This window comes from Sinocyclocheilus anshuiensis, unplaced genomic scaffold, assembly GCF_001515605.1.
Source record: "Sinocyclocheilus anshuiensis isolate Anshui unplaced genomic scaffold, SAMN03320099.WGS_v1.1 scaffold670, whole genome shotgun sequence".
Taxonomy (NCBI): Eukaryota; Metazoa; Chordata; class Actinopteri; order Cypriniformes; family Cyprinidae; genus Sinocyclocheilus; species Sinocyclocheilus anshuiensis.
This window is the reverse complement of record NW_015546062.1, coordinates 1,381,313-1,396,379: the sequence shown is the minus strand read 5'-3', so window position 1 is coordinate 1,396,379 and position 15,067 is coordinate 1,381,313. Positions and strand designations below refer to the sequence as shown.

The 15,067-nt window shown below is 35.5% G+C and overlaps 2 protein-coding genes and 1 long non-coding RNA gene across 5 annotated transcripts; 2 read left to right on the top strand and 1 right to left on the bottom strand.

Annotated features, from left to right (window-relative positions):
- Positions 1-1,853: 1,853 nt before the first annotated feature.
- Positions 1,854-3,112, top strand: LOC107699548 (uncharacterized). Its single transcript, XR_001635468.1, has 3 exons — positions 1,854-1,976; positions 2,727-2,813; positions 2,979-3,112. It is a non-coding gene; the product is annotated as an uncharacterized LOC107699548 (long non-coding RNA).
- A 1,355-nt stretch (positions 3,113-4,467) lies between these two features.
- LOC107699547 (40S ribosomal protein S27-like) lies at positions 4,468-9,030 on the bottom strand. The gene is made up of 4 exons (XM_016500842.1): positions 8,933-9,030; positions 8,221-8,329; positions 6,824-6,934; positions 4,468-4,757 (listed from the first exon to the last, which is right to left on the bottom strand). Exons 1-4 carry the CDS (start codon positions 8,993-8,995, stop codon positions 4,729-4,731), a joined length of 312 nt encoding a protein of 103 aa, XP_016356328.1. The 5' UTR covers positions 8,996-9,030; the 3' UTR covers positions 4,468-4,728.
- A 1,345-nt stretch (positions 9,031-10,375) lies between these two features.
- On the top strand, positions 10,376-14,876 carry LOC107699545 (ras-related protein Rab-13-like). Of its 3 annotated transcripts, XM_016500839.1 has the most exons (8): positions 10,378-11,026; positions 11,633-11,693; positions 12,444-12,504; positions 12,682-12,759; positions 13,123-13,212; positions 13,452-13,517; positions 13,783-13,833; positions 14,066-14,876. In XM_016500839.1, the coding sequence occupies exons 1-8, from the start codon at positions 10,903-10,905 to the stop codon at positions 14,132-14,134; spliced, it is 600 nt and encodes a 199-aa protein (XP_016356325.1). In that variant the 5' UTR covers positions 10,378-10,902; the 3' UTR covers positions 14,135-14,876. The 3 variants fall into 3 exon arrangements, with proteins under 3 accessions (XP_016356326.1, XP_016356325.1, XP_016356327.1); XM_016500840.1 differs by lacking the exon at positions 13,452-13,517 and having other exon boundaries at positions 10,376-11,026; XM_016500841.1 differs by lacking the exon at positions 13,123-13,212.
- Positions 14,877-15,067: the final 191 nt, after the last annotated feature.

Here is a 15,067-nt window from a genome sequence, read left to right as displayed (position 1 = left end):
TATATCACTGTCATAATTACAGTGGATAGCTGTACATGTGTATTTGTTGCTGCTGTAAAGCAACCAACCCCTTCTGCTGAATTTCATACTCGTTCACCAAACTTACATACTCCCAGAACAGACGTTTAGGGGAAGCGTGGGGGAAAAAAACAGAAGCAATTGACCTAGAAGTCAGTGTACCATTAGAATAATTCTCAAACTGATATGTCAAGGTAAAAAAAAAAAAAAAAACGTACATACAGTTGCATACATAAACGTTACTTAAAGTCCCCCTGTAGTGAAAATCAGGTTTTTTGTTGTTTATTTGTCTATATGGTGTTTTTAATATGCCTTTAGACAAACCATGTGCCAATCTATTAATCAACACCATTGCTGAGTATTTTCTCCTTAAAACTGTAGTTTCCCTCTGCACTTCACACGCGTATGCTCGCGGCTGCAAATTAACAATCACAAACGGCTGTATTCGAGTCTTCAAGGCATTTTAGGACACATCGTCAAGGAAGTAACTTTAACGAATGTTACAGTAGTATTCACTGTAGTTGTCCGCTAGTAAAAACATAGTTTTATCAGTCATTATCCGTGTATGTAATTGTTTTGCATTTACTACAGTTCAGTGGATCAGGAGGCGCTGGCTGGTGTGACTGAGTGGAGGCGGGACTAATTTGCATATTCATAGATCAGTGTATAGTAAATGAGGCAAGGGTGTAGAGTTACATTCAAGCTATTTTAAGGCATGAGAAAATTATTTTCACAAGAAAAAACATTTAAATATATAATTTTGATGATCAAAGATAAGTTTTAAGGGATAAAATATTTGACTACAGGGGGACTTTAAATGTTATTCAGTGTTGACGATATTGTGTGCTTGTGACTCTCTCTCTCTTTCTATCTCCTCTGCCATGGTAGCTCAATGCAATCTAGAAGAAACTACATCCCGAGGCAGAGCTACCGTGCTCTTTACACTTTGGCGCCCTCTATCCAGAGATGAGAATACTACAGGCTATCTTTAATGCAACACCCTTCTACAATTCAGACACTGGTGAAACAAGTTTTACACAAGATTATGTATTAAGCTCCATGTTATGTTTGAAGCCTGAACGAGCCCAAGGGTATTTTTAAATTAAATTTAATTAAATGTAATTATTTTTTTAAATATTATGCAGCACAACTGTTTGTTTAACACTGATAAAAAAAAATTTTTGAGAACCAAATCAGCATATAAGAATGATTTTTGAAGGATATATAAAACAGAAAATATTTTAGATGGTAATAATATTTATCAATATTACAGATTTGCATTTTGATCAAATACATGTTGCTATTTTATTTTATTTTATTTGATTTGATTAACTATGAAGCAAGCCTTTATGACTCACTTCTAACCTGTCCGTTGTGTCCTGTTTCAGCTCAGTACAGCTGCAGGATCTCTCAGCCCCAGTCAGACTCCATCCTCCATCTCCTGTCCACTCGGTCTCTCTCCATCCATCTGTCTGCCTGTCTGCGGACTCAGTCAGCCCCAGCTGCCCTGCTGTCGCTTCCTCAGTCACCACACTCTGTTCAGTCATCCCTTAAGCTCCCGTACGTACCAGCCTTCCATTGTCCCGTCACTAAGATCAAACTTTCCTCCCAGCAGCCTGTGGCTGAAATCACAGTGTTTGGCACCACAGACATGCTCAGTACACTGAGGGTGAGAATGAGAAGGATCATGGGAGAGATGCATTTGAAATTAAATCACTTCTCAGTTTTTTTTATTTCTTCACTGTTATCTAATTAGGTTCAGTCAGACACCCCAGACATTGTGTTATCTGATCCAGTCTGGTCAGATGAAGACCCCACTCTCCTCCTTATTTCAGTCTATCCAACCTTACATTTCCTGGATCAGGTACCGTCTACTGCAAGCATTACCCTGTACACAGACCTTTCTCCACAAAAGCACATTGTATTGGTGACTAGAGTGATGGACAACCCGGAGTCAGGTTAGAGAGCAATTTTTCACTATATTCTACATTTACACTAACGTTTAAGTTTGGGGTCAGTATAATGCATATTTAAAGAAATTTGTATTTTATTCAGCATTAAATTGTGACAAAAAAGTGACAGCAAATATTCTATTTCAAACAAATGCTCTTTTGAACTCTCCTTTCAAGAATCCTAAAAAAAATGCATCACAGTTTTCATAAAAATATTAAGCAGCACAACTGTTTTCAACATTGATAATAAGAAATGTTTCTTGAGCACAAAGTCAGCATATTAGAATGATTTCTGAAGGATCATGTGACACTAAAGACTGGAGTAATGGCTGCTGAAAATTGCTGACAAAAATATATTTATCGTGGCCAAAAAATCATATTTTGTTCTTTCATTTTTTTAAATTTATTCCCCCATTTTAGTCCATGGCCATGATCTATTTTTCATTCACTCATTTCAATTAAATTGTGGGCACAAATTAAAAATTAATGCAATTAAAATCAGGGAATGAAAAAGTACAAATTGGGGACAATTTACTAAATTAAGGGAACAAATTAGTACAGTGTGGCCACAATTTACTAAAATGAGGGAAATTATTAATAATTTGTGGGACAACTACATAATTTGATCAAATAAATGCAGCCTTAATGTTAAAAAAACAAAACAAAACAAAATGTTAACTCCAAACTTTTGAACAGTAGTGTAACATACACATTTTTTTCTGTAGCTCTGAAAATGCTCTTTATTTGTATATTCAGGTCATCTTGGGACAAATTCTGGCCACTTGTTCATTTCAGTATTTGCTCTGTTTGCTGTACTGGCCACCACTGCTGCACTTTTCATAGGTAAAGAAGTCACACTCAAGCGTTTTCACTTCTGATTCTGTGCGACACTGAATATGCTTGATGCCCAGTGATTGAATTTAGAGCCATCATGTGATTCAGAATCAGGATTTGAAGCTTTGGCCCTGCAGATCTTTTTATATTTTCTTAAATGTATGATTTCCACAGTGTACAATACCATGCCGTCTCTCACACAGACTGTACCTGCAATCCTCAAACCTTCTACTAATACAGGTGACACTCCCATTTTATTTGATCCAGCTGCTTTACCTTAAAGGTACACTCAGTTCTTTTTATGTTAAAGTCAGCATTAATCAAAAATCCATCTATTTTCTAAATAATCTTATAGTGAATTATTTATCCAAGCATGTATTTTTTTACGTCATACATCAATCTTCTGGTAAAACCACAGACTTTTCTCTGGTGATGTATGAAGGACTTCTACAATCATTTAATCTTAATCCGCCCCTTTCCTACAATCATCTGCAAGTTTAATCAAAACCAGGTGAATTGAATGATGTCCCTGCCCTACACTGTTTTCTTTTAGATAATAATTTTCACTCAGATGTGTCACAATACAAAATAAAAGATCTGTCCATTGCATTGTGGCTTTGCTTACAAACAAGGATGTTATCTTGTACCTCATTTTAAACATGACTGCTATTTACTTCATCAAACTTTTTTAATGAGGAAAAAGTTAAGTGCACCTAAATTGGCATGTTATGGTTCAAACATGCTACCAGACCAATATACTACCTTTTTCTTTTTTTCAGTGAATGTTTTCTAAATTTCTTTCAGAAGACGAAGACCATTTCTACCTGTGGCTCACACCATCACTGCCAAAACCAAAAGTCCTGCAGAGAAAACAATGGATCTGCATAGAAAACAGTGGATCTGGAGTACCAAGTAACTTACTGCATCTTTTCCCCCGAGCCACAGCGAGAATCTTTCAAGTAAATGGTTCTTTCCTTTGTAACGGTCTATACAATTCAACAGTAAACACATGCAAACGCAGGTTCCTGAAGAGTATTATTTATTATTTTTACTTGCGCTACCTATTTTTACTCTAACTAAAGTTTGAGGTCAGTAAGATGTTTTTTTTAAATAATGCTTTTATTCTGCAAGGATGCATTAAAAGTGCATCAAAAGTGACAGTAAAGACATTTATAACATTCATAAATATTTCTTAGTCAGTTGAATTCTTTTAATTTGTTCATCAAAGAATGTTGAAAGAAAAAGATTCTGCAAAAATATTAAGCACAACCACTATCAACCTTGAAAACAAATGTTTCTTGAGCATCAAATCAGCATATTAGAATGATTTCTTTAAAAATCATGTGACACCGAAGACGACGAATGGCTGCTGAAAAAAAATTCAGCTTTGAGCCGTAAGAGACTAAGCATAAGACTTTCAGAAATATTTCAAAAATCGTACTGACCCAACACTTTTGAACCATAGTCTATGTATAATGCCTGTAAAGTGTGAACAGTCGGCCTGTTGCTCATCTAGACAATGCATACAACATTTAAGAAAGAATATTTGTATTACCTGGTGATATTATTAAGTTATACAACAGACAAGTATGACACTAAAACTATATTTATGTGGCAGTGACAACGCAGATAGGCTGGTAAATTATCTACCACAGCACACACATAAATGAAAAATGAACCTTTATTTAAAGTAAGTGAGGGAGAGAGAGACAGGTTTGGTGGTTATACACCTCACACGGTCTGTGTTCAGACAGCACTTTGACATTTGAAGTTTTCTAGCACTCTTCTCGGTTTAGCTTTCATCTCCATCGCCCCGTTATAGATCAGAAACGCGGCCTCGGAGTCACTGAAATCCCTGTGGAGTGGCCAATCCTGTCTCTCCTCCCGTGGTCTTCCTCGTCCTTGCATATTGGTTAATGAGAGACTAGTGCTGCTTTCTCCTGAACGAGCATCCTGTTAACAGAGAGAAAGAACAAGGCTTTTAGAATTCAGTTTGAAATCAATTATGTATTTCGCCACACAGTAGTGGAAAATGTAATTCTAAGAAAAAAACCCGCAGATAAAACAGAGCAAGAAAAAGTTGTTCAAGACACAATTAAACATTTTAAAGAATGTTGTAAGTGTATCGTTTCATGTAGGTTGCCTTGTCAGGTGCTTGATTAATGTGCTTGAGGTGTTTTCACCAGCGCATTACTTACATTTTAGTTATTTTCTTATCCGTAAATGTTAGAAATTCATGAGCAGTTTTACTTTGAAAAATGGCTTGTCCTAACAGGGTTCTTAAACATCGAAGACTTAAGTGAGCGACAAACAGGAAGTGCAACTGAGAAATGCATTCACATTATAGATTTATTTATTTGTGCTGTCAATTAATTAAAAACAATTAACTAATCGCACATTTTTTCTGAAATTAATTGATTAATCCCACCTTACATTAAAGTTTTTAAATATTCTTTTATATTGCAATAATTTATCATTCCGTCTTCAAATTAATGTAGAAACAACAAAGACAGTATATTTTTAATATTTGTTTAATGGTATCTTTTTTTATGACTGAAGGCAAGTATCCCTGATACCAATACTACTGATGTCCCTAGGAAATTCTTTTTTTCCTAATATTTAACCATTCACTATATGTAATGTTGACTATGCTAACATTACAGTATAATTAAAAGCTATCAATTTTAACATTTATTAGACTTGAAAAACTAACTTCTAATTTAAGTGAAATTCAAACAATCTTAACATAAACCCATTATAATAAATGTCATATTTACCGTTGCCCTTCAGCTAGTAGGAAATATTCAGAAATTGAATAAAGTTATCAAACACTAAATTCGAAATTAAATATAGACGAATCTTACAGCTACAAAAGTTATTGATTTCCTCTTTTACTTTTGTTCTTTGATTAACAGATATCACTAGGTAATTAGGATATTTGAGTATCATCATCAGGATATTGTTATCAGCTGGGTTATTAGGATATTTGGCTGCTATTAGTTTGAGAGTTGCCGCTGCTGAACATGACACGGATCTGACACACATGCTTTTATTTCCATTTGCGCTTTAATATGAAATGATACAGGCTACAGTGCATGCCACCTTATTTGTGCATGCAATTAAAGAGCACGTGCTACGAGCACAGTCGTAAAGATGCTCTGCGTCTAAATAAACTCAATTCTTGTCAAGAAATAAGAGAGACAGAAGCAGCAGTTGTGAGTGGGGTGGCCAACCCTAGCTCCGCCCCTGCGTTAAAAGCAGTTAAACTAGAAAAATTAATCGCCTGCATTAACATGCTAATTTTGATTTGATTTGATATATATATATATATGTATATATGTAACAAAAAATAAAGGCTTTTTGTTTAATCTGAGCAATTAAGCAAAGAAACAATCGATTAATCAATTATCAAAATAGTCTCTAGTCGATTCTCAAAAAATCTCAAATTCTCAAAAAAATTAATTTGTGTTTTACAAATCCGCACTAATGAAGCAATTCAAATTCTTTAAATAATAGAACATATTAATGTCAATTTGTGGGTGGGGAACTAAATAATGCAATGGTGTTGAGTGGTAAAGAAACAATCTGCTACTATCTCTCCTGCTTTCTGCTGAACGTTTTGCCAGCAGGGCAGTGAGTTTCAGAGCTTTACCAATCATCAGGCTTCAGCTCAAGAAGAGAACAATGATCAAGTGGGAAACACTAGGGTGGTCTGTGTGGGTGTGTTCCCATGGCACCGGCACATTTACAAGCGCATGTATGTGTATCTTTGGTCTGTGAGTGCACTTCCAGCCATATTTCTCCCACACCAAAACATGAATTCATTAGTCATCTTCTGAAGGCTGTATTTTATTGTGTTAGTGTGACATGTTCTGACTGCTGCTAGAAAGAAGAAAAGCCCACTTTGGGATTCTGCTCATGGGATCGGATTTCTCAAGAAACTAGAGAAACTAGGTTGCTTCATGCTTTGGGCAATCCCTAAAGTCATGCGCATTGGTGTCAGTGTATACAAGCGATACCTTCTGTGAGGCGCGCCTTTCCTCCGGTGGGCTGGCACAGCACTGTAGAGCATCCTACACATAAGACCACCGTCTGTGCGTGACTGAACACTGTAGTGATCTTATAACAGCCTGCAAAGAGAGAATGGTGACAAGTTTCAGACATACTCTAATGCATCAACTTATGATCACATATGCAGTCAGGGTCCATTTTATGTGGACACACAGCATAGGCACCGACAACAACAATGCCTGTCCACTTTTTCAGCAATATCATTATTTTTCTTTTCCTATCCTTTAAAAAAAAAAAGTTTATTTATTTGCAGTGCTTCATGTGAGTGGGTGGGTGCTAAATAGTTCTTCTGGTGCAATTTGCCTATTTTGATTCTCTGGTTGGTGAAAATTACTCTGCAGAATCGTAGGTATTGTGGTTTTTCACCAGAAATTCTGGTGAAAATGGTAAACAATTATCCATAAAATAAGTTGGTGCAGGTTGATGCTTTTGAAAAAGCCATATGCCATCTCAACAACCCTGTAGCTCAGAATTTGTTCAAAATACATTCCCCTATGGAAAACATTAATGCTATTTTTACTTCTAGAACTTGCACTCTATTCAAGTAACATCTTTTAAATTAGCAGTCAGTTTACAGTGATCGTAATGACATAATCAAGGGGTCATTTTGGTGGATATTGAGATCGAACTGGGAGTCAGGGACCCTGTTACTACGTCAGAACGCTGGCTCCTACGTTAGTAGCATCACACGCATGCATCGTGGTACTCTCGTGAATGCGCAAACATTTTGTTTTCTTTGCACGCAAAAAGTATTCTCATTGCTTCATAAAGTTAAGGTTGAACCACTGATGTCACATGGACTATTTTAACAATGTCCTTACTACCTTTCTGGTTCTTGAACGTGGTAGTTACGTTGCCATCTAAAGGGGGTCAGAAAGCTCTCGAATTAAATCAAAAATATCTTAACTTGTGTTCCGAAAATGAATGAAGGTCTTACAGGTTTGGAACGAATTTTCATTTTTGGGAGAATAACCCTTTAATTCTTTATGTTTTTGGTAAAGCTGTCAACCCACATTATTTCAAATGATCAATTATGTCACTCACTGTTTCTTGTGATTGTATTCATTCCCTTATTAAAGCTAAGTACACAATTTTCAGATTTTTTTAAAGTTTTTTTTTGCTTCAAATCAAAATTTGTATTATGATTCACCTCGTATCTGGTTGGTTCGCTTTACAAGCTTAAAACACTTAAAGACATTTAAAAAATACCTGTTGGGAAAAAATAAATACTTTCAGAAAAAAGGCCGTTGAAAATGTTGTCTTGTGCTCCAATAATTGTGACAAAGTGACAGCTCTGTAACCAATGTCTCATAGTAGCTCTGCTTGTTTACACTGCAGATGTTACCTGGGCATTTGACATCCATAAAATAAGAGTTGGGACTCTGTACGAGGCGCTTCTTCTTGTGGCTTCTCTTCTCCTCCTCTGGCGTTGGGTGCAGCAAGTCCTTCGCGAGCTGAAAGTGATGAGAGATTTGTCAATCACATTTGCAGGGTCTCAGCTATGGTTTATTTATGACGCAGCCATGTTATGGCATTTCAATACGATAGCAGCATCCGTATAAACACCGTAACCCAATAACGTTAAATGTTACATAAGTGACAAGTTACATGGGCTTGATGATACAGCCGATTGTCAAAGGACGCATAACACTGCCACGACAAAGTGCGACTCGATTCTTGACAAGTTATTTTCTGTCTAACCAACAATGAGAGTGGTGTGCGACCAATATTCCACCTTCAAACATAATAATTCTCTTCAAGTTATGTAATTACACAATCTCAACGAAATGATCAAGATTGTGTTTTATTTATATGGGAAGCGCGATGCTCTCCATGCTTTTCTAACGCAAATGCACGCGGCCATCTCGTCGTTCCTATACACATAGCACGCATCTCGCTCTTTTCGAACTTCAAACCTCAAAATAGATCAAATGAATATATCGTGGCCGATAAATTCATAAAACCAAAATCCTCCCCTAGTCAATCGATGCTTTTTAATGCGCACACCATGCGTGATTAGGTTTTAAATGGACTTGATTGTACTCGCACGCACTTACAGGCATGTTGGCGACAGAGGAGCAGCAGCCGAAAAGGGGGGTCAGCGGAAATACATGGCGCATATGAACGGGGCTCGAGAGCAGGGGCAGGAAATACTTCACTAACATTAATAAAAGCATTTCTTCCTAACTCATTTATTTACAAAGAACTGAGCTTAGACAGGCTGTAAGGATGTAGGAAAGTTCAAAGGCATTTAAACTCTCGGACGTCATACCAAAGTCTTTGGTCATACTTAATTATACGTAATAATATTCAACCTAACTGCTAACAGATATATGCATAAAGATAACATTGAAGCCATAATTTCGTGTATTATAATGTATAATATATTATTACAATAATTGATTAATAATTTTTATGTTATAATATTTTAAACTGTTTGTTATCATTTCAATTTTCCTTTTCAATCCTTTTGCTATTTCATTATATCACATATTTATAATAGACAGTGTTTATTATTGTTAACTAAAACTATTACTCTTATCTAAAACTATTAAGAATATTTAACTTAAAAAATAATAATAGAAATGTTGCCCTGGCAACTAACTGAAATAAAATAAGTGTACGAACTACAATTGCTAATAAAACTAATTATGTAATAAAAATAAATGAAATACAAATACAAAAAAAAAAAAAAACGAACACAAATGACAAAGACATGTAACAAAACCACTAAAACTTAAACTAAATTAAAATTAAAACGGAAATAGGGCTATAAAAAATACAAGCTAATTCAAAATACTGTTAAATACAAAAAAATACAAGCTAATTCAAAATACGGTTAAATACAACAAAAATTGTATGAATAATACTAAAACAATTCTGCTAACTAATTTACATTGTGGCAAGGACAGTCAATATGGGCCCAATTTGCACATCCATTACAAATTCATTCATCACTACTTATGCAAAACAATTGATTTCAGTACAATGTTTAGAAAAGTGATGTAGAGTTTTTGGGAAGAGCCTTTAGACCACTGGTCTCAAACGCAATTCCTGAAGGGCCACAGCTCTGCACAGTTTAGCTCCAACCCTAATCAAACACACCTGATCCAGCTAATCAAGGTCTTCAGGATCACTAGAAACTTCTAAGCAGGTGTGATTTGGAGCTGGTTGGAGCTAAACTCTGCAGAGCTGTGGCCCTCCAGGAATTGAGTTTGAGACCACTGCTTTAGACCCTACCCTATCATAGATAACAATAATTTAAAAGTCTATAATATTTGAATACATTTATAATAAAAATGACTACTTAAAATTTTAAGGCCACAAATGGATCACTTAAAGTTGATATATATATATATAAATAAATAAACAAAAAACTATTTTATTTTTAAAAGGCATTATATAACATTGTGTTTGCATAGATATTCTTGACAACGTCACAAACCCTGCTTCCAATTTCAAAAACGCACCGAAAACCGCTATGGGTTCAACGGGTGCGTTATTTCAGTATCTTGTGTGTCAATGGCGCCCTCTGTCGAGAGACTCGTTTCTCGGTTCTACACAGCACTGTTTTATTAAACCTCTCCCTCCCTCGACGTCAGCTTTTAGGAATTCGGGCAAGGGAAAGTTTAGGGAGAACAAACGTCCGCTGTTGTCTATGTATGGATGAATGCTGAAAGCCTGTCGTACAGGAGAGAAAACTAGCGCAGTGCGGACCGAAATGGCGAATGCGTGGCATTCGCACTGAAAAACTCACCACAGACGCGTTAAAAGGGCTGTGAGCAAACGTTTCCACTTTTGTTTTTATGGAATTGTTTACTTCTAATCTGGACGTACAGACGCAACATAGCGAAACTTGAGTTCACCGGTGACAGTTTTCCAAGGAAAGAAAATCCATGAAGTTTCAAACGAGGAGGACATTAATCAGACGGAGGGATTTTAAAAAGGTTGCGCGTGACTGAGTGTTAGGAACAAATAGGGGGGAAAGTCATCTAAAACTTGCTAAAAGAGCTAGGTGAAACGAACAATGGCAAAGAAATACGACTTCCTCTTTAAATTATTGCTTATTGGCGATAGTGGGGTTGGCAAGACCTGTTTGATCATCCGTTTTGCAGAGGACAATTTTAATTCAACGTACATATCAACCATCGGTAAGTGAACAGAGTGAACCTGTTTCAAATACTGTTTGATATGGTAAGACGTTTCGCTCTTCTGCCAAGTTTCTAGCTTGTAAAACAAGTGCTACCCAAGTGTTTGTTCATGTCAGTACTAGTCTAAACGTCATGTCATTCCAGCCTGCCCCAGTATAACTCAATCAGTCCTGCGGATCATCCCGTACTCTGTGTGTATCCTCCTCCCTGATTGCATTTCCGGCCCTCTCGCGCTACTTTGCTTCTGCCAGCCACAGCCTGCCCCCTCTCTGTATCTCATTTTGCAATCTCTTCCCCCAGCTACACCCCACTTCTTTTCTGCATCAGATGGAGGCCATCCTCCATGGCATTTAGTGCATTCACCCAGATCTTCAAAAGACCCCTTCCCTCCCTCTCCCCTTTCCCATCTAATTCACTGAAAAACAAACCAGGGTGTTTATTAAACCATCAGAGCAGTGATTGTATCTCATTATGTCTGCTCTTGTATTTCTGAATGTAGCAGACGTTCATTAGTCCACTTTTATTATGCCTCTTGGGGTTAAAACATGTTCACCCTTCCTTCCTGCCCCTCCTGGTTTATCTGTTTCCCTTTTTTCTTTTTCCTAGGTATTGACTTCAAAGTGAAGACCATTGAGTTTGAGGGAAAGAAAGTCAAACTGCAAGTCTGGTAAAAAAAAAAAAAATATATATATATATTTTTTAATATATTTTCTGTTTTAATTTTAATTTTGATGTGTGTTTTTGTAATTTTTTTAAATTAATTTTAATTTCTGTGGTAGTTTTAGTGATTTAAGTACTGAAGCTAAACTAAACAAGCTAAACTAAATTAAAATGAGAAATGTTACAGAAATATTCTGGCAACTAGTTGAAATAAAAGTTTTTATTTTTATTTAATATTTTATTTCAGTTACAATTTATTTTAAGTAATGATTTTTTGATAATTTTTTAGTTTCAGTTGACTATACATTTACCCTGACATATATTTGTAATTTTTAAATGTTTTTTAATGTTTGTTAAATCAGAGATTTAGTAGGTTTAATAAAGCATAATAAGATATGCTTTATTAAAGTCTATTCAGTGAAAATTCTTTACATATGTACAGAGTGTCTGTGTAAATACAGTGGCAGTGTTGTGTACACAAAAAACGTCTTCACTGTCTTTTTCTGTTTGACAACTCACTGTTAAAACAGTAAGCTCTGTGTAAATGTGCCAAAGGTGGAGTCCGGTTGACTTTAGCTAAGGCTTCCCACAAACCTTCTGACAATTCAATAAAGTCATTTATGTTTGGCCACGATGACAGCCTGAAGTGCAAAGTCCAGCTGCTATAAAAGAAGTATATTAAACATGCCATTTTTTTTACTGACAAGCTTTCTGAATGCTAAAATGTCTTATGCATGCAACTGCTTTTATTTGCTAGGGACACAGCAGGACAGGAGAGGTTTAAGACCATCACTACTGCATACTACAGAGGGGCTATGGTGAGACGAGAAACATGTTTAATGCAGACTATTCTTTTTGGTCCTATAGCCATCTGTGAACTTACTTATGTGGTTATTGTGAAACCCAGATTATTTCAACAGTTATTGAAGCATGACAAATAATACACATGATTTGTCATGATGGTAATGGTGCATTATTTTGATCCCGTCTTTCAGGGCATCATCCTTGTGTATGACATCACTGATGAAAAATCCTTTGAGAATATTCAGAACTGGATGAAGAGCATCAAAGAAGTAAGAGCGAAAAAGGAAAATAAAATAATTTAACAGATAATTTGTTAGTCATTATAGTGTTGTTGTTTTTTTAAAGAAAATGTAATGCAGTAGATGATTAAATGAATTAGTGCCTGTCAGTAAAGGTGGACATATGACCCTTGATTACAATCAGATATTTTCTTGCAACCGCCAGAAAAGCATAAAATGAAACAAGCTTTATTAAATGTGAGTTTCAGTTCTTGATAAGATGCCATAGGAAGTAGGTCCTGCACAGGTTACCAGAAAAGAGATGCAGTGTAAATACAAATGGGGCCTTTTGTTATCAGTCTCGGTTATGAAGAAAATGAGGAAGTGAGTGCATTCTTATGTTCTGTTTCCCAGAATGCATCAGTAGGTGTAAGTCAGATGTTACTGGGTAACAAGTGTGATATTGAGGCCAAAAGGAAAGTGTCAAAGGAGATAGGTGAGAAGGTAAGCGCTGTCATACATACTACCAATATGCGGGTCCAGGTGCATACAAGGTGTTTTGTTGGTGCTAGGAATAGCTTTTCAGTCAGTTTATTTACAGCATGTTATTTACAGCATCACTACATACCACATGTCAAATTTTTTTCATTTTTGTACTACATAAATGTTTTTTTTTTTCAGCTTAAAACAAACTTAAATTATTTTATTTAAAAAAAGTGATTCTCTTTTTTCATTTATTATAGCTTGCAAAGGAACATGGTATTCGATTCTTCGAGACTAGTGCAAAATCGAGCATCAATGTTGAGGAGGTATGGACAAAGAAATGCCTTTTTCTAGTTTCAGTCTAGTATCGTTAGTTTATAGTCACGGTTGATCTTTATCTGTCATACAGTTATCTGTATTCGTCTTATATTCTTAGTAATGATTGTTTTGATATTGAGATAAGTTTTATGAGTTTGTTTCAGAAATGTCTGACTGTTAATAATAAAAACATAAACTGTAAAGTAAATCTGTGCATTTCACTGTTAAATTTTATGTAGTTGGTCTACTTTTAATTGAACTTTCTTTCTATAGTCTTTTGCTGCTCTTGCACGAGACATTTTGCTGAAGTCAAATAAGAAGCCGGTGAGTTTTCAGTGTGTGATACATAAAATGGATATTGATGCTTATTGTCTGCATGTTTAATAGTGAAACACACAATCACTCTTGAGTTTTTAAGAACTCAAGTGATTCAACTGTTCTTATTTGTAGTTTTATGATATCTTGACAACTTGATAAGTTAACAAGAACAGTAACAAATCTACTAGGCTGTAGGGCAGGCATTATATTACATTTCTTATATTTACTGTTTTTACAGGGTCCCACAGGTCGTGAGGTTAAACTTACCAGCACAGAGAAAAAGTCTTCCAAATGTCTTCTTCTTTAGATATGCTTTTATCCAGAAGACGGTCTCACTACACACAAACACATACACACAATCACATACAGTAACATTGCAGTGTTAATGCCAGAGAATCATTTGCAAAGTGAATATGGAATGCTAATAGGAAGTGGTTTCAAAGTATGATGGCACTAGTAAGATATGAAATACATGATATGAGATATGAAACAGGGTACAGCTTTCAAGTAGTTAGAGGAAAATCACTTCGTTTATATTTTCGCACTACACAACAAAAACAGTGACTTGGCTACAATCGAGACAATGTTGGTTTGACTTGCACAAGTTTTGCTCAGTCAAAATGGATAACAAGTACCTATTGAATCTGTATCTTTGGCGACTTCAAGTGAAATATATAGTCCAGTTTGACAGCTGATCGGCACTTTTTGACAAATGATTTTAATGTTTGTTGCTATAAAAGGTGAACAACTTCAATTTGAAAGACTTTGACCTCTAAAGGATGGATGAGAGATTTTAGGATGTTAAATGAGAAAATGATTGATTGGATTGTATTATGGTTGGGATTATAATAATGTTCTACTGAAAATTCACAGTGTGTTTCTCCAAAAGGGATTATGGTCCGACATAATACAAATATTTGGTTTTGCATAAATTTTGCATCAAGTTTCTGTCTTCCTGCCTTAATCCACATTTCTATGTTATTTTCCACAGCATATTTCTCAGAATTTGAACAATGATATTCTTTTAATAAAGTAAATAATGTTCAAAATCTCATACATTTATAGTGTTTTTTTTTTTTTTCATTTGTGATAATAACACTATACGAAATAATTCTCACCTCCTTTAGTTAAGGACATATAGTAAATGTAACAATGTATTGTTTCAAGGAACAATTGAAAACTCATCCTTGAGCATCTAAGTAAATCCTCAAAAAAAAAAAATAATAAACAAAATAAAGAA

Coding starts and splice junctions, on each gene's coding strand:
- LOC107699545 (XM_016500839.1), top strand. CDS start 10,903: ATGGCAAAGAAATACGACTTCCTCTTTAAATTATTGCTTATTGGCGAT. Junction 12,505..12,681: donor CATACTACAGAGGGGCTATG/GTGAGACGAGAA, acceptor CCCGTCTTTCAG/GGCATCATCCTTGTGTATGA. Junction 13,834..14,065: donor TGAAGTCAAATAAGAAGCCG/GTGAGTTTTCAG, acceptor CTGTTTTTACAG/GGTCCCACAGGTCGTGAGGT.
- LOC107699547 (XM_016500842.1), bottom strand. CDS start 8,995: ATGCGCCATGTATTTCCGCTGACCCCCCTTTTCGGCTGCTGCTCCTCT. Junction 6,935..8,220: donor TATGGATGTCAAATGCCCAG/GTAACATCTGCA, acceptor CTCTCTTTGCAG/GCTGTTATAAGATCACTACA. Junction 4,758..6,823: donor AAAGGCGCGCCTCACAGAAG/GTATCGCTTGTA, acceptor CTCTGTTAACAG/GATGCTCGTTCAGGAGAAAG.